Here is a 24960-nt window from a genome sequence, read left to right on the forward strand (position 1 = left end):
AAGCCAAACCCAGTCTTGCAGTCAGTTTCAAACTCAGAGATGTGATTGCCTTTCTCTCATCAAAGCATTATAAAATCATTCAGGCAGTTTATTTCTTCAGAGCTGCAGTTGTAGTTTTTCCACAATAAAAAAAGATATCATCCCAAGTTTCTCCAGGGAAGGAAATAAAAATGGTTCCCTCCGGCATCTCATCCAATAACCTATCATGACGACACGTTACAGAAACAGTTGCTGAAAACCCTTTGCACGAATGAATGTCACAAGAAAAATTTCTGGCACTTCTGTTTTGAATCTCTCCTTCATAAAGCAGGCAAAAGAATTTGCATTTTAAAGAGGTGATAAAGAAAACTCCACCTCTTTGGATTCACTGCTATCTTTTGCCATGTGAAGATGATTCATAAAACATTGATTTTCCAATGTTAAATCTCCAATTAAAGTAATCTTTCAATGCTCTGCTTTCCCTCATTCTTCATTCCTGTGGATTTAACTTTGTTCAATTGGTGCAATGTTATTTTTTTCCACAGGGATTCTTGTTAATTATAATATTTTGTTTCCTTTTGTCTTCCCTTCATTTTGCATGGCATGAATTGATTTCTTACCTTCTGCTTTATTTGTGCAAACTGTTTTCACTTTTGTTGCTTTGTTGTCTTCCTAGTGTTTCAAACTTTCGAGTTGTACACCATTTTCCCTCTGAATTAGTTCCTCAAACAATAACCAGGCCATTCAAACTGGGATGTTTTTCTGGGTTATCTTGTTCTGGATGAAATTAGCAATCCTTGACTTGGAAGGTATGGTCTACCTGAGTTTTCCCTTTTAATTGAGGGAGGGGAAAGTTGACCAGACTCCAGGCTGCTGGAGAGTCTGCTGGAAAATGTACATGATGGAATTTGGACATGAACACCCTGATGCTCCCTGTGGAAGAATCAACATTCAGTGTTGAAGCTTGTGCATTAAAATTGAGGATTTGGATGAAATGCTGGAACATTTAACTGCAATGAATGTGGGCTTGATTAAAAATTCAGCATCTTTAATGAGACAAAGTGAAGAAATTGGTATCAAAAGAAAGATTCTGGTTGGTTGGGACTGTTTAATAATCTTTTGCTCCTTGTGCAGCACTAATACTGTAATACTCATTCAGCTGCTTGTGTTGCATTCCTAATTCAGGACCCTCAATCTAGATACCTAATTAACATGATTCATGTGAACTTCATAAATGCACAATTTTCTCAGCAGCCATTTGCCTCAATTTTCAAAATTCTTTCAGCTGCATGCTGTAGGTATAGAGATAGAACCTTTGAAGTACAAAATAATATAGCCAGCCTCTTACGCACTTTGCTTTGGATTTAGTTGAAATCTTTCAGCTTCTTTGAACATCACAAAGGAAGTATTATGAAGGCAATAAACTAAGCACAGATAGTCAGACACAAATTCATACTGTATTCTCATACACTGGCACTTGGCTTTGAGAGCATGGAATACATTTTGAAAATTGCTATTGGGTGCAAAACTTAGAAGAACCAGTCACTGAATGTCAGCAGAATTGTTTAAATGAATCTCTGTCTACAACACTGAAATGCAAAATACATATTATTGGTCATGTTTGACCTTAGCATGTGACATGCTTTTCTAGTAGAAAATCTCAACAATATTACAATGAGGTTGATACAAATTTGACTTGGATTGAAAGTGATCATTTTGCCTATCTGTTAACTGCCCGGATGCATCCCCGATCCAAACACTGGCACCTCCTGGACTACGTCCTGGTGTGAGAAAGAGACAAACGAGATGTGCTCCACACCAGGGTCATGCCCAGCGCGGAATGCCACACTGACCACCGGCTGGTTCGCTGCAAGCTCAACCTTCACTTCAAGCCAAAGTCCAGGAACAGTAAAGCCCCCAGAAAGAGGTTCAATGTTGGAAACTTGCAGTCAGACGAAGTGAGAGGAAACTTCCAGGCAAACCTCAAAGCAAAGCTCGAGGATGCAATCCGCCTCACGGACTCGTCCCCTGAAACCCTCTGGGATCAGCTGAAGACTGCCATACTGCAATGCACTGAAGAAGTACTGGGCTTCTCCTCCAGGAAAAACAAGAACTGGTTCGATGAAAACAACCAGGAAATCCAGGAGCTGCTGGCAAAGAAGCGAGCTGCCCACCAGGCTCACCTTGCAAAGCCGTCCTGGCCAGAGAAGAAACGAGCCTTCCGTCACGCATGCAGCCATCTTCAGCACAAACTCCGAGAGATCCAAAATGAGTGGTGGACTAGCCTCGCCAAACGAACCCAGTGCAGCGCGGACATTGGCGACTTCAGGGGTTTTTACGAGGTTCTAAAGGCTGTGTACGGCCCCTCATCCAAAGTCCAAAGCCCGCTGCGCAGCTCAGATGGCAAAGTCCTCCTCAGCGACAAGATCTTCATCCTCAACCGATGGTCAGAACACTTCCAATCTCTTTTCAGTGCCAACGCTCAATCCAAGAATCCGCCCTGCTCCAGCTCCCTCACAGCCCTTAAGGCTAGAGCTGGATGAGGTCCTCACCCGGGAAGAGACATATAAGGCAATTGAACAACTGAAAAGTGGCAAAGCAGCAGGTATGGATGGAATCCCCCCAGAGGTCTGGAAGGCTGGCGGCAAAACTCTGCATGCCAAACTGCATGAGTTTTTCAAGCTCTGCTGGGACCAAGGAAAGCTGCCTCAGGACCTTTGTGATGCCATCATCATCACCCTGTACAAAAACAAAAGAGAGAAATCAGACTGCTCAAACTACAGGGGAATCACGCTGCTCTCCATTGTAGGCAAAATCTTTGCTAGGATTCTCCTAAATAGAATAATACCTAGTGTCGCCGAGAATATTCTCCCAGAATCACAGTGCGGCTTTCGCGCAAACAGAGGAACTACTGACATGGTCTTTGCCCTCAGACAGCTCCAAGAAAAGTGCAGAGAACAAAACAAAGGACTCTACATCACCTTTGTTGACCTCACCAAAGCCTTCGACACCGTGAGTAGGAAAGGGCTTTGGCAAATACTAGAGCGCCTCGGATGCCCCCCAAAGTCCCTCAACATGGTTATCCAACTGCGCGAAAACCAACAAGGTCGGGTCAGATACAGCAATGAGCTCTCTGAACCCTTCTCCATTAACAATGGCGTGAAGCAAGGCTGCGTTCTCGCACCAACCCTCTTTTCAATCTTCTTCAGCATGATGCTGAAACAAGCCATGAAAGACCTCAACAATGAAGAATCCTCCTGATTCTCCAGCCACCCAATTCCACCTGGGGGCAATTCATAGTCAACTTACCAACCAGCTAGTCTTCAAGATGTGGGAGGAAATTAGTGTACCCAGGGGTATCTATGTGACCATAGGAAGAATATGCAAGCTCCGCACAGTTAACACTGGGGTCCAGGTTGAACTTGGGCTTCTGCAGCTGTGAGGCACCATTGCTCAGTACTTTGCAGCACACGTCATTTGCACTGGTCCAGAACCTGCAGTTGTCATTTTCCTCTTCTCTCCTTCACCCACTGCAGTGAGAATCTTTTGGGAGCCCCTCTGTGATCTAAATTGAGTGGATCCCAAAAATGTATCATAGGCACAAGTAGGAAAGATGTGACTCGCAAACTGAATTGCATCTGGGTACTCAAAATTCTTATCGGTGAAGTTTGCACAATGGTATATTCTTCAGAACTACGTATAAAGTTCTGAATGTATCTCCGTGAATATTCATACATTTCAAATCTTGATGTTAAGAAGCCTGAGCAATTCTTGACAGACCTGGAAAACCAAAGCTTCAATTTGCTTTGTTGCTTCAATTGGCTTGAGAGATTTCCTGTAAATTTACTGTTTTTTTTTGTTTAAATTCATTCTCCAATGAGACCAACATGACATGAGAGGTGTACACAAGTCTTCTGCTTTTTTTTTCATGGTATCTGTTATTGAGTTTAAAGAATGTAGCACTGTGTTTGTGAAAGTGTATTAAAAAAAAAACAATGGAACAACTGACCTTACTTTCAAACGGTAAGCTTTTAACATGTCTCTTGTAAATTTCATTGATTTTTCAAGCCATTCTCTTTTTTTCTATCATACATTTCCTTAACCTGGTCGCAATATAGCTTCACCATTGTGGTAATGAGATATGATTAAATCATAACCCAAGATTGCAGACACATTCTGAGGAAGTAAGGCAATAAAGGAGTGTGAAAAATGTGGAATAATCTGCATGCAGACAGAATCTGTTAGAATAATGAGATGTAACGTGAAGCTCACGCTCTTCAGTTTTGGAGCCAATCAGCCACACTTGGTCTGGAGGACTGTGGGGTGCAGGAACAATTGGAACCTTCAGGACTCATTGTTTCCAAATAAATGAGTAGAAAAGTGGCATTTGCTGGTTGTGAAAATCTTAAAAAAAAAAATCCTGCAAAGGTTAGAAATCTAAAACAAAATCATAAAATGCTAGAAACACTCAGCAATTTGACCAGCAGTATCTCTGAGGAAAAAGCTGACAGGCACCTGGACAAAAAGGTGGGGAGAGGAGAGGAGGGAAGAAGGGACAGTGGAAGGTGTGCAGGCTCACAGGCAAGAGCTCATAGGTGGATGGGGGTGGGAGGACAGAAGAGGAAACACCTTGAGAATTTATAGGGAGAGGGGGAGCTCTCTAATTGGAGGGAAGGAGATATATATAGCAATGGGAGGTGGGGGGAGAGAGAGAGAGCATGGGTCTAACAGAAACTGGAGAAGTCTATGTCAATGTCATCAGGTTGGAGAATGCCCTGACAGTGCATGTTGAGGGAATTGAATTGGTTGTTTATTGTACTTCCCTTTCCTAGTTCTGGAAAGCCTCCCCTCTCCTCGTTACAAAGAAACAATGAACTCTCTGGTTTTATGGATCCAGCAATCAGAAGCCAAGTTAACTCTACCACGTGTTGCGGTGACAGAATATGAAATTATGGAACAGCGACTCAAGGATTTGAAAGTATGTCTCCTTCATTTCTGGTACTATTTAACTGTCTGAATTGAATTACTTTTAATGATTTTACTTCAATTCACTTGCCAATTATTCGAGTATATGAAAGACCTCTGATCCATACCATGAATGAGTAGCCTGTTAATCACTGATGGAAATGTACTTTCTTTTTGAGAAATCTCTTTGAATTATATTTTTTGCTGATGTTGAATGATTCACCCTGCCTGAAAGATGAAAAATTATGGACACAGCAGATAAATTTAGCACAGGGACTGGTCAACCCTCCCTTCAGCATTGTGGAGCCCAGCCATTATTTAGGATGAGATTGTCTGTTATTATTTACCACAGTTAACTTCTTCAGATATTTCCAGATGCTTTGCAAATTGGCACTCATCATTAAATGGATACTTGTTATTTTTCTTCTCCACTTCACCAATCCCATCAAGCAGTTTGTTTGTTGGCAGGCATCCTTAGCTCATGATTTTCCTCACACCCCTTCATTGTGCTGGTGACGAGGTTACCGGAGGTGAAGGATCTGATGATCTTCACCAGGTCATCATTGTCGTCATGGTTCAATGTTTCTCACAAGCCCCTCTTCCTCCAAACTAACCTGTATTTAACATTGAGATGATAGTTAGTCAAAAATGGAATAGAAAGGTATAAAGACATAAAATGGCCATGAATGCTTCATTTAAAATCCTGGTAAATGGATTCCCCTCTGCTTTTTAACTTTTCCTTGCATTGAATTTAAATTTGCATATGTTGAAGTTACTTGAGTAAATTACTGTTTCACTAACTTCCTGTAACCTAGGCTTGTTGGAACATTTACAGTCAGCAAACAGTATGTGAAGTCCCCTTATTTGTCTTGCAATACCAAAAAAATGCTAGAGAAACAGAGCAGCTCACACAGCTTCTTTTAGGAAGCAAGCAGTAACTAACAATTTGGTTCCACCCCTTGATGAAGGCCTCAAGCCTAAAACATTGGTTATCCTTCACTTCCTTCTTTTTCAACCTTTTTATTGTTTTTAATATACACAAATTACATAGGTAAATATGATGATTGTACCAGCATCTGGGGGGTGGGTTTCAGATGCGAATCATCCCCTTAATGGCGGCTGACCATGCGTTCTGGGGGTCCGCGCTAAGATGGCACTGGACCCCTCTCCACCTCGGGCATGAACCCCGCAAACAGAGTAATGCGTCGGGCGTCAAGATGTCATTTGCAGTTCCGGGACAGCCAGACCGGAGGTGACATAAAAATTGGCTGGAAAGAGAATTAAACAGTTTTCCCTGCTTATATCAACCTGAGTTGGACGTTTTCTTCTGTAGCTCTGCCATCAGCGCTGCTACATTAATAATGATAGTAAATTAATAACAGTGAACAAAGAACTGTATATATGAATCCATGTTATTAAAATGTAAAAAGGAAAAGAAATAAAATAAAAACATTGCTGATTTGAGAATCCAACCCCACCCTATGAGGACTGCTGGGCAAGTTATTAACAATGCGTTGGAGAAAACAAAACAAAAAACAAATAATTGAGAAAATAACCCCAAAGTCAAAAAGTTAAAATCCATTGTAGTAGTAGAACACCTAAGTTTTTTTACTAGAGACAGACATACCATCACATCCGACAAGCATTGAGTATGAGTTGGAGGGACAGCATCTTTCCATCTCACCAAAATGTCCCTTCTAGTAATGAGGGAACCAACAGCCACGACAAGGGATTGAGAAGAAGTCGATGTTAAATCCAGTGGCCCACTGACTCTAAAGATAGCTAAGAAAAGACAAGGAGTCAAGATAATATCAAGAACTAATGATAAGGTGCGAAATACTTCTTGCTAGAAATTAAAGAGAGAAGGGCATAACCAAAACATATGATACAAAATACCTTCCTCAGTTATGCATTTATCACATTTAGTAGAACCTTGGTAAAATGTGCCCGATGGACTACTTTGAATTGTATTAATGAATGTCTAGCACAAAGAGAAGATGAGTGAACATGTTTCAAAATAGAATCCCATGTAGTTTCGGCAAATGGTTGTTGAAAATATTGTTCCCCTAATTTCTTAATACTGCCCCAGGGAACTAACCCTAGATCTTAAAAGTAATTTGTAAATGACTGTGAGAAATCATTTATGATTGGGTTTAACCAATATCTTGGACTGAAGGTTTAAAAAAAGGAATTGGGTCAATATGCCTTATCAATGAAAACCGATGGTAACCAAAATGTTTTCTAAATTGAAATCAAATTCTCAGTGTGTCTGACAACAAAATTATCAGTTAACTTGGAAACCAAAAAGCCAAGGGTGTTTCAAATGTCAAAAGGATAAAATACCTTTCAGTAGATTTAATCTCTAGGTCAATCCATCTTGAAGCATCTTGGTATTTATTATGATGAATCCAAATAATGATATAGCTAATATTTGTTGCCCAGCAATAAAATCTAAAATTAGATGATACCAAACCCCTTTAAAAAAATATATTTTGAAATAATTTTTTTGATGTGGGGGTGCTTATTTTTTTCCAAATAAAAGAAGAAATACTCTTTATTTCCTTTTCATGCTGCTTGACCTGCTGAGTTTCTCCAGCAATTTTGTGTCTTACACTCGGATCACAGCATTGGCAGACTTTCTTGTTTAACCCCCATTTGTCTTCCCATCCCTGCTCAGCTCATACACAACCTCTTTTCCACTTTTTGATTGAAGTCAGGATGAAAAATTTCCCAATGGTTTAAGTTCCAAGATAGCTGCAAGTCATTGCCAGGCAGATTGTTTAATTGACATTCGCAGGATTAAGAATTATTCCATCAAAGCATGGGCTCACCTTCAATACATGTTCATATGTACGCCTTGTTTTGAGAGCATGAAACATCCTACATTTCTCTATCATGGATTTTGTTCTGTAATTGAAAATCTCAAAGGTAAAATTAAAATTTATGCACAAGTATGTCGTGCATTTTAATTTTTTTTTAATCACTCCAGGCTTTGAGACTTACTGGAATGCTAAAGTTAAAGCAATGTACCGAAAAAAACCCACTGTTATTTGGAATTCAAGCAACAGGAAAAAAGATTGAGGAAAATAAATTGGTAAAAAGTATGGAAGTTTAAAATTGGCACTCCTCGCGGTTATTTCGCCAAACATACAACACGACGTCTCAGGCAACTGGAAAATTCATTTATCCAGCATCTACCAATTCTCATAGCTGCCAGATACCAGGGGTTTTACTGTAAATACATTTATACAGTGCTGACATATAATCTAGCTTGTAGAAGGGCAATGGACAACACATCTTTTGCTTCTCTGATTTCCCATTTATCATGGTATTAATTTTTTTTCTACTGTTAAATTTGAGAACAATCACAGAATTGAGGTTGTAATGAATGGTGATAATGGACAACCTTGACGAGTGATTGCAATAGTTTAAATGGCAGAGAAATTTGACCATTTGTCACCACCCTAACAACCCGATTTTTATACAATGCCTTAACCCAACCAATAAAAGAAAGGGCTGAAATTAAACTTCTCCAACTCCTTAAATTAAAAATTCCATTCAACCCTATCAAAACTTTTTTCTGCATAAAGCGCAACCACCATTGGTTGGTTGGGATGCTGTCTCGATGCATTGATCAACGTTATCAATCTAAGAATATTATCAGATACACTTTCATTCTTAATGAAACCTGTTTGATCTGTATGTACCAACTGAGGTAAATATTTAGCAAGTCTATTCACCAACACTTTAGCCACTATTTTATAATCCACATTTAACAAAGAAATTGGTCGATACGAAGCTACATTCAACGGGTCTCTGTCTTTCTTTGGAATCGCTGTAATTATTGCACGAGGACAAGATTCTGGTAGTGACTGATCTTCAGTTATTTGTTGCAACACATCCTTAAATATAGAAGATAAATTTTCATAAAACACTTTATAAAATTCCACTGAGAATCCATCATCACCTGGCGACTTTCCATTCGGCATCTCTTGTATAGTTTCTTTAATCTCAAAATCTGTAAACGGAGCTTCCAATTCCTTTACCTCCTCCTCCTCCCCTAAAACGAGTAAATTTAACTTAGATAAGAAGGATTCAATAGAACCATCACCCTGCTTTCCCTCAGAAGTATACAATTTCTGATAAAATGAATAAAATTGGTCATTAATTTCCTGAGGTTTATAAGTAACTATTGAATTCTTTTTAACAGCATTAATAGTTCTCAATACTTGTTCTGTTTTTAATTGCCAAGCTAATACCTTATGAGCCCTCTCACCCAACTCATAATAACGTTGCATGGATTTTTGAATTAATCGCTCAGACTGATATGTTTGTAAAGTATTATAACGTAATTTCAACTTAGTTAATGCAGATTTCTTCTGTAACCTTCTTCTGAAATTCCTTTTCCAACTCAGTAATTTGTTTCTCCAATGCTAAACTTTCCGCCAGATACTGTTTTTGTACTTTCGCAGAATAACTAATAATTTGACCGCACAAATATGCTTTTAAAGCATCCCACATTGGTCATTGAACCATTAACTCAGACAATTCGACAGAATGATAAGGATAAAGGGATAAGAATTGCAGATGATGAATATAAGATTAATTTATTTGCTGATGATGTATTGATTTATTTGACACAACCAGAACAGTCTTTGAAGTATTTACAAGATTGTTTGGTTCAATTTGGGGAGCTATCTGGATTTAAGTGAATTGGAATAGGGGTGTGATATTGCCAATTTTGTAAGGGGATTATAAAGAGTGTAAAAATGTTATAAAATTAAGATGGTCTGATAAAATTAAATATTTAGGGGTAACTGTGAATGCAAATTATCAATCTTTATATAAGTTAAATTATGTACCCTTATTGAAAAAGATTAAAATGGATTTGATTAAATCGAAGGATTTTCCATTAACATTAGTAAGCCAAGTAAATTGTATCAAAATGAATATTTTTCCTCGTATTCGATATTTATTCCAGTCAATATCGTGTTTACTTTCAAAGGGTTTTTTCAGGATTTGGATAAGGTGGTGAGGAAATTTTTATGGAGGGGAAAATAGCTTTACAGAAATTGACATGGAAATACACATTAGGTGGACTTCAGTTACCTCACTTTCAAAATTACTACGAAGCTGCACAGTTGAAGTTTATTAGTAGATTGACGGATATTAATCAGTCTCCTAGTTGGACTAAAGTGGAGTTAGCTTGTATTTCTGAATTTGATGTTCATCAGTTGTGGAATTTGAATTTATTACAAGGATATGATATGCCAGTATTAAAACATTTGTTAAAGATACGGGTTTAAAGAAATGAGGTTATAGAAACAAAAGGTAAATTATCAATTCAAACTCTGTTATATCAAAATCGGCTTATTCCCTTTTCAATGTTTAATAGATATTTAAAGATATGGTATTTTCAGGGTAGAAAAGTGATTCAGGATTGTTTTGAAGGACAGTTTCTTTCTTTTAATCAAATGAGGGAGAAATTTGATATACCGGTAAATTCTTTCTTTGTGTATTATCAACTCAGAGCAATGATAAGGGATAATTATGGTAAAGAGATGAGTTTATCTAAGTTAATGAAATTTGAATCTTTGATTTCCTTTATACCAGAGAAAGGTTTTATTTCAGATATGTATCAATTGTTTCAGAAAACTATGGAAAAACCGAATTTGGAGAAATCTAGAAATAAATGAGAAAGTGATTTAACTTGTGTTATATCTCAAGAGGATTGGGAGGTTATGAGTTATGAAGGGATAACTAAATTGACTAATGTAAGATATGGTTTGGTTAATTATAATTTTTTGCATCAGTTATATTTGACTCTTAAGAAATTGAAACCATTCGGATTTAGTATTTCGAACTCTTGTTTTAGGTGTGGGTTAAGTACCGGAACATTTTTGCATGCAGTTTGGTCTTGTGAGAGGGTAAAACCATTTTGGGGAAAAAGTCAGGTTGGTTTTGGAGAAATTATTTAAAATTAAATTACGATTAGATCTAGAGATTTTTTTGGTTAGGTTTTATGGTTTCGTTAACTGGCTTGGGGTTGGATAAGTTTCAAATTGCATTTGTTCGTCTGACGTTATCTGTGGCATGAAAATGTGTAGCAATTACTTGGAAAGACAATGTAGAGAATAATATAGTATGTTGGCATAATGAATTGAGATCTTGTATATATAAATATGGAGGAAATAACATATAATTTACATGATAATTACTTTTTTTTGTTAAAATGTGGTCATCTTATTTAGAATATATGGATTTGGAAATATCTTAAAATACTGTATTTATTTTATTTTGTTTTTGGCTCCCTTTGAGGGGGCTGGCTGAGGGGGGGATAAGTTTATTATATTGTATAAAAATATTTTTTTCTGCTGTTGTTATTGATTTTACATTGTTTTTAGAAGTTTTTAAATAAGGTTTTTAAAAAAAGTTTTTAAAAAATGGATGGGCCAGAGAAAGATGGAGGCGAATTGCATTATTAATTGTTTCAATATTGAAGCTAGATGTTTTCAGCAAGCTTAAAAACGACTGTGGGAGAGAGAAACAGGAATCTGATCTTGCCTGTTAAGTATTTTCAGCATTTTTTTAATTTCTGAATTTTGGCTTTTGCAATATTTGCATGATTGATTGAGGATTCACATTGGGGCTTATGGTTTCAGTTGATATCGCTTTGGGTTCCAGGATCTCATTGCAAAGTGTCCAAACAACATCATTAGTAGTATTTTCTGTTAGGTTCCATGATTCCCTTCCATTGAGAGGTTGTCACTTGGCTTAACTAGGTACTAGTTGGTTTCATGTCGTTGGTTTGAAAATTGTTCTGAATTGTGAAACTGCTACACATGAGATTCAAGCCAAAATTTCTCAACTTGTTGATGATTCTTGACCTTGATACTGTTTTGAACTGCAGATTGCTGGTGAAAGTTTGCAGCAGGACATAAACGGGCAAGTAAATCTCTTTACTGAAGTGGGAACAGAAACAAAGGAGTCTGTGGTATGTGGCAGAGCAGGTTCAAAAAAGCAGTGAAGAAACATTATTTAGGGGTCTATTATCTTAAGAAATGAGTATTAATGCAGGACAGTTGTGCTTAACCTTTGCAAAATTAGTGGTCTGGAATTAATGAGTTAGAAAATTATCGGCGGGGTATGAAGGCTTTAATGTGGTTCCAGAAATGTTTATGAAAATGTTTCTTGAGATGAGAATTAGTTATAATGGCAGATGAGACAGTTGAGGGCTGTTTTCCCTGGAGAAGAGAAGACTGGGTTGGGGTGGGGGGTTGATTTTGTAAGAATATTGAGGAATATGGATAGAGAGTGTAGTAGGAAGCTCTTCCCCTTGATGAAAAGGTGATGGTTATTAAAAGATCAAAGAAGAAATTTAGAGTCACAGGACAGGAATAAGCCCTTGACCATATAGGGTCTGTGCTGCCCTTGACGTGGATTCCACCACTTAACCCATTTCCATCAGAGTGAGATGATGGAAAACCTTTTGCTGGAGTTTATGTTTGTCATCTGGAATGAACAACCTGCAGATGTAATGAAGACAGATTCAGCTGTGTTCTGAAAGAGGGGGATGGATAAATATATTCTGGATAAAATGAGCAAGGCTAACGAGAAAGTTGGGTCGAACTGCAGAGATGCTCCAGCAGAGAGAAGACATTGACAATACTTGGTTGAAAAACCCGTTTTGCTGCTCAAATGTTCTCTGACTTTATGGTTAGTAAAGCACAAATGTCTGCAGATGATGCGATTAAAGTGGAAACGTAATATTGGATGAACTCAGGATATTTTAACTCAGGATATTTATGTAGCAACAATAAAGATGGAAAAAAAACATGTTGGGCCTGAGCCCATCATCAAGTTATATGATACATAACCAATATTTCAGGCCTGAGTCCTTCTTCAAGGCCTTAGCTATCTTTATCTTTGCTCTTTTAAATATGCTGTTGACCTGCTAAGTTTCTCCAGTGTTGTGTTTTAACTCTGGCTTTATGGTCATCTGTTTAATCATTATCCACTGTTATCTTCAGAGTAAAACATTGATCTGATGAAATGTTAAGAATGCATTTTTTTTGTGAAGTGAAAGCAGGAGCATTTTTGGAAACCACTTCAACAATTATCTGTGGCATTTTGTGACGATTCAGAAGCCTTTAACTCTGTCAATAATATCATACAAAATTTGTGATTTCTCCAATCATGTTATTTACAAACAACGATTGTTGCTTAAAGAATTGTGTCATATGACAAATTTCTCTCTAGATTACAAAATAGTTTATTACAAGGAAATCTGTGGAGTGCCCTTGAATAGACTTGTTTCTGTTTAACTTCCTCATGAGAATGAGCACAGGCTTGCACATTCTCCAAGAGACGTTGGAGAATTTGACGTTTCCTGATTTTAAATTTAATATTTATTTTTTTTAAATTTAAGGATATGATGTATGCTGGAGAAACTCAGCAGGTTAAATAGTGTACAGTACTTTATACAACAAAGATATGTGTCTTATATCTGTATGTTCACAGTTGGATGATAATAAATTAGAACTTCAAGATGATTGAGTTCAATTTGAGATTTGACAAGGAGAAACTAAAGTCTGATGTGTTAGTATTTCACTGGAGTGAAGGGAATTACAGTGGCATGAGAGAGGAACTGGCCAAAGTTAATCGGAAGGGGGCATTTGTATGGAGGACGGCAGAGCAGCAATGGATGGAGTTTCTGCAAGAAATAACAAAGGTGCAGGATACATCCCAAAAAACAAGAAATATTCAATTGGAAAAACAGCACAGCTGTGGATGAAAAAGGAAGTCAAAGCCAACATCAAAGCTAAAAGAAGGCTTTCAAGAAAGCAAAAAGTAGTGGGAAGACAGAATTGGGAAGTTTTTTAAAACTTGCTGAAAGTGACAAAAAATATAAGGAGGAGGGAAAAGATGAAGTCTGAAAGTAGGGTAGCAAATAATAATAAATGTTTCTTCAAGTAAATATAGAATAAAGGAAAGCTGCAAATAGATATAGAACCAATAGATGATAGGAGACAAGGAAGTGGCAGAGGAGTTGAATGAGTATTTTGCATCCATTTTCACCGTGAAAGGAAGCAGCAGTGTGCCGCATGTTGGAAGGGTGTCAGGGACGAGGAGTGAGTAAGGCAACTATTTCAAGTGAGACGGTGCTCAGAGGATTGCATTTGTGGGCCCTTTTGTAGACTCTTCAAATAATTTGATTACTTAGGTGGGGGTTTCTATCTCAATTCTTTACAGTTTATTTGCTGGTGACCATATTTAGTGGGAGGGGTTAGATTAGTATGGTTTTTTTTTCTTCTTTTTTTCTTTTTATAACAAGAAGAAATTTGTCTATTGATATAATCACGATGTATTCTCACAAGGATTTTTCACTTTTTTCGAGAATTACATAAGACAATATATGATTTACATGTAGATATAGAAAGGTTATTTCCCCTGTTGAGAGGTGTTGAACAAGAGCGCACAACTTTTGGATTGAAGGGTGTCCACATCGAACTGAAATGCAGAGAAACCTCTTTGGGCAGAGAGAGATGAATCTATGGAATTTGTTGCCACAGGCAGATGTGGAGACCGAGTTGTTGGGTGCAATTAAGGGAGTGATTGATAAGTTCTTGATTAGCTTGGACATCGTGTTATGGGGGAGGGGGAGGATTGTCAGCACTGGGGCTGAGTGGGAGAATAGATCTGCTCATGTGGATAGCAGGGAAGACTCGATGGGCTCAATGGCTTATATCTTATGGTCTTATTTTGCCTTCTCCAATGTTAAAGGGTTAAAAGGACTGTATTTGTTTCCTTTTGAGGTTTTCCAAGGGTCTTTTCAGAAGCAGCAAAATGGTCTGAATTATCTCATATCAGCCGCAGAGGAAATCTCGAGGAAAGCCCCTGCAGAAATCAGCCAGAAATATCGATCAGAGCTGGAGGAGATTGTTGGCCGCTGGAAGACATTGACCCTTCATTTGATGGAGCAGAGCCAGAAACTTGAAGAACTCATGACAAAGGTTCAGCAGTTTAAGGTCGGTGCAATACAATTATCAAATGCACTGGATTCCTGCCGCTGGTACACTCGAATTAAGAAAATGCTTTTGTGCATAGTGCATTCAGAATGGGGTGGGGGGGGGGGGTGCAATTTTTTCAGTCTTCCCAGGAGCATGCGATAGGATGCAGGCAAAGTGTTCATTGTCATTGCATATGGGCCACACAGCTAGATCACGGCAATCCTTAATCAGGGAGAGTAGTTGCAACTGAGAGAGTCCATGGTTCGCAATTTGCTGTCAGCAGTGAAGCAATGATGCACTCCACTGCCCACATTGTGTGAACTGGAGCTTACTTTTTCTGACATGGCTGGCAGTCGAGATTCAGTTCACTGGGAATCTTGCTGTCAGAACACTGACTGAGCAGCCAGTCACATGGAAGAATGATCACAAACTCCAAAGGGGGGAAGTAAAACAGTGGAATTATTTTTCAGAACACAGTATTTAAAAAAAATATACAGTTGGTTTAGGCATAAGGGCCACAAAGGCATCAGTTCAAACTTAAGAAAATCAGGGTAAATATTGTCAGGTCAAGGAACCCAGAGAGATAGCATTGTCAAAAAAGTGAGAAGAATGCAACTCTAAGAATAGAACACAACTTTAGGAATGTACGATGAGGCTAATGATGGTCTCTGATTGTGTGAATAAGATAACCGAATCTGGAGAGAACAGACCCGTAGTTAGCAGGTCATAGACAAAGCGACAAACACTTATGGTCTTCACAGCGGTTGCAAAATCAAAGCCTCTCTAAATGTTCTAATCTTCAAACATTTTACTTGGAACATGAAATGTGTTTCAAAATGTCTTCCCTGTTCAGACGTGGCCACTTTTTATGCCACTTACATCGTGGCATCAGTTTTTCACTCACAACTGTTATTTTTGCTCCTTTGAAGTGTTTCCCTCCCTTATAACTCATGCACCCCACCTCCCCCAGCTTCCTGAGAGATAGAAGACTGGAACAATGTTTTGTAGCATGGAAATAGGGCAATCAGACCAACTTGTCCATGCCTGCATTCACCCTACGTTCCTGGGCACCCTCTCACATCCTGGATTTGTTACCTGGTACCCCTTCAGCCGGTCTCCAGCAGTCCACCGCCTATTGTGAGTCCCTTGACAGCAGGTGCCAGCAGCTCACAGCTTGCGTGGGTTCCTCTCCTCAGCTACAGAATCCCTCACTGATCCGCCGGCATAATCACCAATCTCTTGTCCAGTGACTTTCCTTGGGGTATCACCACAGGTGTTCAGGCAATTGCAAGTGGCTGATGGTAGCTTCAAACTTCACTTTTCTCTTCTCATTTGCCCAACATTCAGGGCAGTGGACCAGAGAGGATTTGAGAGGCTGAAGGACTCGCGCATACTGTTGGAGACTTGCAGACAAAGGACTCACACAGGCTGCAGGCTACTGGAATCTGGCTCATGGGAACCATGTATCACAACCGGGATTTGAGAGGGTGCTGATAGCCAGAAAGACTCCCAAAGGGCCTTGAATGATGAAGGTTTCCTGATTGTATCGGAGGATTGGATATATTGCCAATGCATTAAACAGGAGTCTGTGAGGATTCGGAGGCTGTGGGAGCACTGGAGATGATTCCATGGTATTACGAGCTCCCGTTTTAGTAAAATGAGATTATCACTAAGGGATAGAATAGGCAAGAGGGACTGAATGGTCAGAGTTAACATGCAACACTTCACACAAGCACAGCACAAGTCACAGTCCAGTGATAATTCGATACTTTGGAAGAACTGAGGGAAGATTTGTCACATTGCAAAGACATGGTGATTTTGCAAGGGAGAACCATTTTTGTGGAATTCAGAGCAAAGCATGCTCTGTGAATGATGGGGCTTTTCGGTGGATTGACTTGTGCCAGCAGGGTCTTTTTCTGAAGCAAAGTGCTTCATTTTGATTGTGACTAACAGTGGAGGTCATTTGGAGAGACCGCTTCATTTTAAATGTGATTAGCAGTGAAGTTACTTGGAGAGACTGGTGCCAGGGTCTTAGAAGCTTTGTGCAGGTTTACCTATAAAAGGACCAGGAGTGTTGTGATCACCGCTCCTGTGGATGGACATTTCTTGAAAGACAACGCAAGGAGAATTCATGAGTCTGTAGCAGCCATAATTCAGTCTTTCTCTCAGTTCAGCATTAATTCTGGTCATCAGATTTCAACTGCCTACACTTCAACACAATTTAAAAGACTGAACTTTGAAGTAACTTCCTAGATTTTGGTATGGAGTGTAATGGATTGGGTATCTCTCTCTCTCTCTCACTCATGCTTGCACTCAAGTTAATTATTATTTAAAATTAAATATTGTCTGCTTCATTGTCTATTGCTGCTCGTTATGCATGGTTCGTAATAATGGACACTCAGTGCCTCAAAAGGGATTCACTTTTGCTTATCTTTCTCTTATTATTGGGGGGCTGAGCAATAGTTATGACTACTTCTTTGCCTTTGCAGCAGGGAAAAGCTGAAGTATATTGTGTATTTTACATTTTTTTAAATTACATGACAATAAAAGAAATCTTGAGACTTGAACCTTTGGACAATCTAAATGTTCAGACAAACATCCTGAGACCATGAACTCTCATGATGATCAGTTTATACTTCATTCCTATCATTAACAGTGTTTATTTTTTTGGCATTGAGCGAGGGATGCTGTTTGGGGAATGAAAGATATGATTGTTTTTTGGTAAATTGAGATGCCAGCCTGGGAATACTTAATTCAGTACAAAATAAAGCCAGGTTATTTTTACCAATATTTACACCTTAAATCAGATCACATGTTACTCAACTAAAGTTTTCCAAGGGGTTTTTGTCCTCTGTGTAAAAAAAAACTACCAATTTAATTGTCTGCAATTTTGATTTTGGCCTGATAAAAGCTTTACAAACTTGTCTTGCAGAAAAAAGTGAATTCCCATTTGGGTTCAAGCCAAATCCAGTTTAGAACAGCCTCTCATCCATTGAGGTGCTCATTAATGCAATGAGGGTTTCAAAGATGAGAAAATAAAGTCGATTGATTATTGCAGAAATGAATAATGTAATTTTCTGCACACTGGCTCAATGAAAATACATGCTAGCTCACTCATTCTATTTGATTTTCACATTATGTTTCAGTATACTGTTCCTCTCTGAAGTCGTGAGCTGAAAATTACATTTTTGTAATAAAAATAAAACTTAGATTCACTCTTTGCCAGTAAATAGCAGAAGTGATGCTTTTAAAAGATTTGAAGTCTGCTCTGAGTCAAAGTCCACCCAATATGCACCATTTGGTCCTGATATTGTGTTACCCAGTCATGGAATAGTTATCAGGTTGACCCATCCAAAAGAAAATATTATTTATGAATATTTCATGAAAAAGAATGGTCTATGATATTTCTTTTATTTTGTTGCACAGAAATAAAATAAAATGAAATTAACAATCTCAATTTTACATATAAAATGGTTTTCTCCCCATATAAACAAATACGCCTTACCTTGTTATATTTTACTTTTAATCGTTTTCTTTCAAAGATTGCAATCCCTGAAATTTGGCAATAATATTGATTTTGTTGACACAGAAAAATATTGATGAAAAACTCTCAATTTAATTTGGAAATGTTTCAGAATGTTAAAGTTTCATTCATCTGCAATGTTGTTGTTCCCTTCTACTGAAAAGAATGACACAAAGACCTTGAAGAAATGGATGGCGGAAGTGGATGTTTTCTTGAAGGAAGAATGGCCTGCTCTCGGTGATTCAGAGGCACTTGAGAAGCAGCTTGAGCAATGTACTGTAAGTAAATCAGCTCAAAATTAATTCTCGCCAAAATGGGAAGTATTCCAATTCAGAATGGTTGGAAGAACTCTATTCATTAGATGGGCAGATTGTGGAAGCTGCACCAGAAATAAAACAATTGATTAGCACTCCTTACAATAATAGAGATGATCTTAAATTTTGCAAACTTTTAAATTTCTAAAATTTGGACATACACCACAGTATGTGCTGTATGAGTGCATGCTGCCCAATTACACCCAATTGACCTACAACCCCTGGTACGTTTTTAACGGTGGAAGGAAACTGGAGCTCCCAGAGGAAACCCACACAGACAAGGGGAGGACATACAAACCCCTTACAGACAGCACGCGATTTGAACCCCAGTCCTGGTTGCTGACGCTGTAACAGCGTTGTGCAAACCGCTACACTAACCATGCCTCCCTTGTTCTTGTAACTTCTGTTGGATACGAGACACTAGAGTTAGTGGGAAAATCGAGTGAAGTAACTCCTTTATAATGAAAAAAATGGCCAGACCAACATTCAGTGTCAACAGAACGATGGTCATACTTGACTTTTTCGATACTGCACACACAACTGCGGTAAGTTATACAGCATTCCTTATGTAACCAACATTTCAGGCCTGGGACCTTCGTCCAGGGATGAGCAAAGATATTTGACTATTGTCTTAGATTTACAGGAGCGCTCCCCTCCTTCCACATATAAAATAATTGACAGCTGGCCCTTCTTAGGAATGCAGAAGGCGAGATCATGGGTGAAATTTTAATCTTTGTGTTTTTTTAATCAATAAGATCTGGATTTTAAATCACACTAACAGTAGCAATGTTGCAATCTTGCAGCAAATTAAATGTTCCATTTAAAAATGATTGGGTGTTGTTAGGTCTGCTTTGTTCATGAATGAATGAGTGAGTCACTGAGTCGAAATCAAGGTTCTTTGTTCTTTATTACCAGATTGTAACACTTGCAACTAACAGTGTTAGTTGGAGAAGGCGCATTCTGCCGTTATCAGCAAGTGGTGTTTTTTTTATACCTCAGGATACGTACTTAGTAAATTATCATACCATGACATTGTCCAATGAATAAACTGTTGCTATCCTTCTCTGTTAGTCTGCTGCACATCATTCTTGTTAGTGCAAAGCTTATCTTGAGTGGACAAGGTCACATCTGCATTCTGTTACTCCTTAGTACTGGGTGACTCCTTCTCCGGTCCCATCTCATGATGTTTTTACCTTACAATGTTAAGATTTTAAAAGATTCCAATACCCTTCCAAACTTAGAAGCACAACTGTCTGGGTGAAAAAATAAATGGGGGAATGTTATTTTCTTTTCATTTATTTTATCATGGGATGTGAAATTTGGAAAACAAATTAAATGGTGGTAACTTCCATCCTTGGAGCATTCAGTGTCAAGAATGTTTTAGCAATAACAAGTTAGTTGTGGGACAGTTTTATTAAAATTAGTCCACTGGTTTATGAGGGCATGAGAGGTACATCTTGGAAACAATATCGTGCCTGTCAAAGATGATAATAAGATGTGCACATCAAACATTGTTTCAGAAGAACACCACCAAGAAGAGGATGTGTTAATTTTGACCCTTAAATAGTTAAAAGTCGGGAATTTGAAATAAATAAAGGAGTTTCATCAGAGGTGGTTCCTGAACTGAATAAGAATGACAAGGGAGAAAGGTCTGCCTGGGGTGAACAAACAGCCAATGCAAGGATAAAAAGAGACTAAATCTTTGCAATGCATTCATTTTATCACTTTTAATCATTTTTTTCAGTATTTTGCTGTTGAGAGCTAAATAATACTTTACACCTTGAGTCATTGGTGTATGCCTTAATGTTCACCATTTCAAGGAGAATTTGATAGCATGAGTCTGCAGTAAATGCAGTGAGCAAATCATTGCAGACAGGGTGATTGTTAGCTCATTAGATACACACCTCAGAAGGAGAGAAGATGGAAAAGATGCAGCCCCTGAATCGTGGCCATAAAGTCTGACTTCCTGAAACTGTTCTTGGGTTGTTCCTGAAGACAAAATCTGTGACGATCTTGCAGGAGGCATTGAAGCCATTACTCAAAGATTTAATGGAAAAGTTAAAAGGTTACAGCTCTAAGTTGGTTATTTCTATAGTGTCGGGGAAGTACCTTAAAGAATTGAAGTAAACTCATTTTTACTGGCTTCTTTGAATTGCAAGACATGTTTTAGTTTGAATGACAGTAAAGTTTCAATTATTATTGAACCTTTGAAGAGTATTTTGATTTATTGCACTGTTGGATCCACTGTAGCGCAGTGGATGTTGTCTATATGGACTTCAGTAAGGCCTTCGATAAGGTACCACATGGAAGGTTAGTTAGGAAGGTGCAGTCTTTAGGTATAAATTTTCAGATAGTCAAATGGATTGAACATTGGCTGAAAGGGAGAGGCCAGAGAGTGGTAGTGGATAATTGTCTGTCAGGTTGGAGGCCGGTGACCAGTGGTGTGCCTCAAGGATCTGTATTGGGCCCATTGTTGTTCATTATATACATTAATGATCTAGATGATGGGGTGGTGAATTGGATTAGTAAATATGCAGACGATACTAAGATAGGTGGAATAGTGGATAATGAAGAAGGTTTTCAAGGATTGCAGAGGGATTTGGGCTGCTTAGAAAAGTGGGCTGAAAAATGGCAGATGGAATTTAATGCTGATAAGTGTGAGGTGCTTCATTTTGGTAAGAAGAATCAGAATAGGACATACGTGGTAAATGGGAGAGCATTGATGAATACAGAAGAGCAGAAAGATTTAGGAGTAACGGTACATCGTTCCCTGAAGGTAGAAACTCACGTGAATAGGGTGGTGAAGAAGGCTTTTAGTATGCTGGCCTTTATCAATCATTGCATGGAATATAGGAGTTGGGAGGTGATGTTGAGACTGTATAAGACGTTGGTGCGGCCTAATTTGGAGTTCTGTGTGCAGTTCTGGTCGCCTAATTATAGGAAGGATATAAACAGAGTGGAGAGAGTGCAGAGAAGGTTTACCAGAATGTTACCTGAGTTTAAGCATCTAGAGTATAGGGAGAGATTGGACAGATTAGGTCTTTATTCTTTGGAGCGTAGAAGGTTGAGAGGGGATTTGATAGATGTATTTAAGATTATGAAAGGGATAGACAGAGTGGATGTGGATAGACTATTTCCGTTAAGAGGAGGTAAGATTAAAACAAGAGGACATGAGTTAAGAATTAAGGGGCAGAGATTTAGAGGTAACATGAGGGGGAACTTCTTTACTCAGAGAGTGGTAGCCGTGTGGAATGAGCTTCCGGGAGAAATAGTGGCGGCGGAGTCAATTGTATTATTTAAGAAAAGGTTGGACAGGTATATGGATGAGAAGAAGATGGAGGGTTATGGGCATTGTGCAGGGAGGTGGGACTAGAGAGGGGTGTTTGGTTCGGTGCGGACTAGAAGGGCCTAATGGCCTGTTTCCGTGCTGTAATTGTTATGTTATGTTATGTTATGTCAGAGACCTGTGCTATCTACACAGGTCTGTTACTATCCTAACATCCTTGTAACTCAATGCAGCCATATTTAGCAAGAAATAAAAATTAGCTGATCAAAGTTCACCATCGCCTTGTTGAGATAGTTTCTTTTGCTGCAACTTGTCCAGTTGGATCCCCTAAATAAATTGGGCACTTCAAGTTTCCTTTGGCCTCAGCTGGAGCTTTGTAAATATTTCCCTTCGTGTACTGGACATCAGTTGATGCTGGGATATGCAAACTGATGGGTGAAAGATGTGAGAAATGAAGCAGGATGAATTCACTTTCTTGGGAAGTTGCACAAAGAGATCAAAGAAAGTCAAGTGCCTGAAAAAAAAAATCACCCAATATATATTTGAATCTCTTATTTCAAGCAATGAAAACTTCCAGTGGGTTTTAGATAGTAATTCAGTTTTTCTGTCATTTTGAAACTGCATGCTGTTCTCTCTCCCTTTATCTGGTATTTGAACTGTTGCATTGAATATGCTTTGAGCTGACTCCCATCTTGCATTATTTTCATGTCATACACCACATGTTCCTCACCAAATCGTGATGACTGTCTGATTAGAAATGAAATATTTGCAGTGTTATGCAGTATTAAAAATCTTCACATTGATGTAATGGGAGAAATCAGAGTCCAACAAACAACTGATGTGGATGTCTCCACCATTGTTAAAACACACTGCCACTGTATTTGAATACTTCCAACAAGTTCAATTTGAAATGTTTATGGGAAATCAATCTCTCAGCATTCGGTTTGAAGTGTTGTGAGTTTCTCAAATTTGTTTTATGTTACTGCACAATTATTCATCCAAGGTATAGAATGATAGTCAAACCAAACTGTGGATTTTATGACAAGACAAACTTTTGCTCTTTGTTTCAACAGTGTGGTTACAGATATTTCAATGACTCTTTTCATGTTTCCTTTTCAGGCTCTCGTGAATGACATCCAAACAATCCAGCCCAGCTTGAATGGCATTAATGAAGGTGGAAAAACCTTGAAAAGCCAAGCTGAGCCTGAATATGTTAGCAAATTGCAGGCGGAGCTCGCTGATCTGAATGCATGTTGGGATAACATTTGTAAACAGGTGAGTCTTTGAGACTTGGATGAGATCGGTTGTTATAAAGAGACTAAGTTAGTAATGTTGAAGATGTTGGGATTGACCTTCAACATAGTGAAGAATATGGAGAATTGTTGAATAGCCAGTTTGCCAGTACATGTATTGAAGCACGAGAGACTATACCTTCTTACAACTTTGCACATTCATTAGAGTTAATGCAAAGGAGAATGGTGAAAAGATTTCGTGATCACAGCACCTGATCAGCCAATAGGACATGATTCAGAATGCCTGCTAACTTTAAATTATTGAAATATGCTGAAATTTTGGACAAACATTAAAAGTGTAAAATTATGTGTAGTTGTCAAAGAAAATATAATTTGGAGCAGTATTTATCTGAAACAGAAGCTTCAGATAAGTTCTGATACTCACAAATATCAAGCAGAAAATAATGCTTTTGTATCACCAGTTGAATTCCATGACGCTACAATAGATTTGAACTTGTTGACAGTCACAGCAAATTCTTTTTCCCATTCACTAATGGCCTGGCATGAAATTTCTTTATTGTTTAGTTATGAAGAAGATATCAATGGACGAATACAGTATGATCAGCCTCTTCTGCAAAATGAACAAATAATTGTGTAAACTTGTTTTTGTTCAAAATAATCTTTGAAAGCAAATAGGAGAGCATTGAGTTTTTGATATTCACATCACTCAGAGTGAACAAATGTCAGGTCATGTTGGGTTTGAAATGGTATTCTTGTATTTTTAGCTTTTTTTGTACTGATATGAAAAGTTTGGCTTCAAGTATTATTGTTTTGGAGTTAGTGGCCAATGCCAAGTGCAAACAACATGACAGCAATAATCAAAAAGGGCCTCTTAATGTGGTGTATGTCTAAATTAAAATGAAAAAATAATTATTGTAATTTAGTATTGAGACTCTACATTCAAGGTCTGAAAAGATTAAAAAAATAAATTAAATGCCAGCACAGCAACCACGGAAATGTAAATTAAGTAAATCTGGATGGAAAGCTGTTGACAGTAAAGCTGATGATGAAACGAGCAGATTGTTTAAAAATTTTATCAGCTACATTAACAAACTTGTGGAAGGAAAGTCCCATTTTTGGCCATGTTCACTCCTGATGGACACATGAGCCATGACACAGAAAATGCATGTTGCAAAAGTGATGCGAAAAAAAAAAATAATTTTTCTCAGGTGGTGAAATGAACTTGGCTTGATTTGATGACCATGGCTTTAAAATGTCAAGCACAGATTCCTCAAAGGCATGACATTCAGAATGTGGCTTCTTTATCAAGGAGTGAGATTCAGAATTCTTTTATCAAGTATTGTTTGTTGTTCGAGGCTAAAAGTGACAAATAGTAGTGCTTCTTCCAATTGGTTTGATTTAATCATGTAAATCAACGAGTGAGAAATTGTGCATTCCAAGGAATAATGTTGATATGCGAGCATTTTGCCAACAGTTCAGTTTCTTGCACAGGCAGAGCTCAAATACATCAAAAGGCAATCATTTTCTGAAGCATTATTTCATAACCTTGTCAACAAAATAGATCAGTGTACAGATACCAAATAAAACTTTGGGATTTTCAGAAATTAGAATATAATGAAGAAAAAGGTTT

General features: G+C 38.2%; 1 protein-coding gene across 24 annotated transcripts in view; it reads left to right on the top strand.

Annotated features, from left to right (window-relative positions):
• dmd (dystrophin) overlaps window positions 1-24960 on the top strand; it is a 1604005-nt gene that overhangs the window by 626462 nt on the left and 952583 nt on the right. For all 24 annotated transcript variants that reach the window (XR_011341867.1, XM_069890130.1, XM_069890120.1 and 21 more), the window contains 4 exons: window positions 4812-4957; window positions 14760-14972; window positions 18642-18755; window positions 23197-23352. Coding sequence is in view for 23 of the 24 variants with exons in the window: in XM_069890130.1 (XP_069746231.1) it covers window positions 4812-4957; window positions 14760-14972; window positions 18642-18755; window positions 23197-23352 (629 nt within the window). In the remaining variant the exon portion in view is untranslated. The remainder of the gene's footprint in view (window positions 1-4811; window positions 4958-14759; window positions 14973-18641; window positions 18756-23196; window positions 23353-24960) is intronic.

The sequence above is a fragment of the Narcine bancroftii genome, chromosome 7 (assembly GCF_036971445.1).
Source record: "Narcine bancroftii isolate sNarBan1 chromosome 7, sNarBan1.hap1, whole genome shotgun sequence".
In the NCBI taxonomy this organism is placed as follows: Eukaryota; Metazoa; Chordata; class Chondrichthyes; order Torpediniformes; family Narcinidae; genus Narcine; species Narcine bancroftii.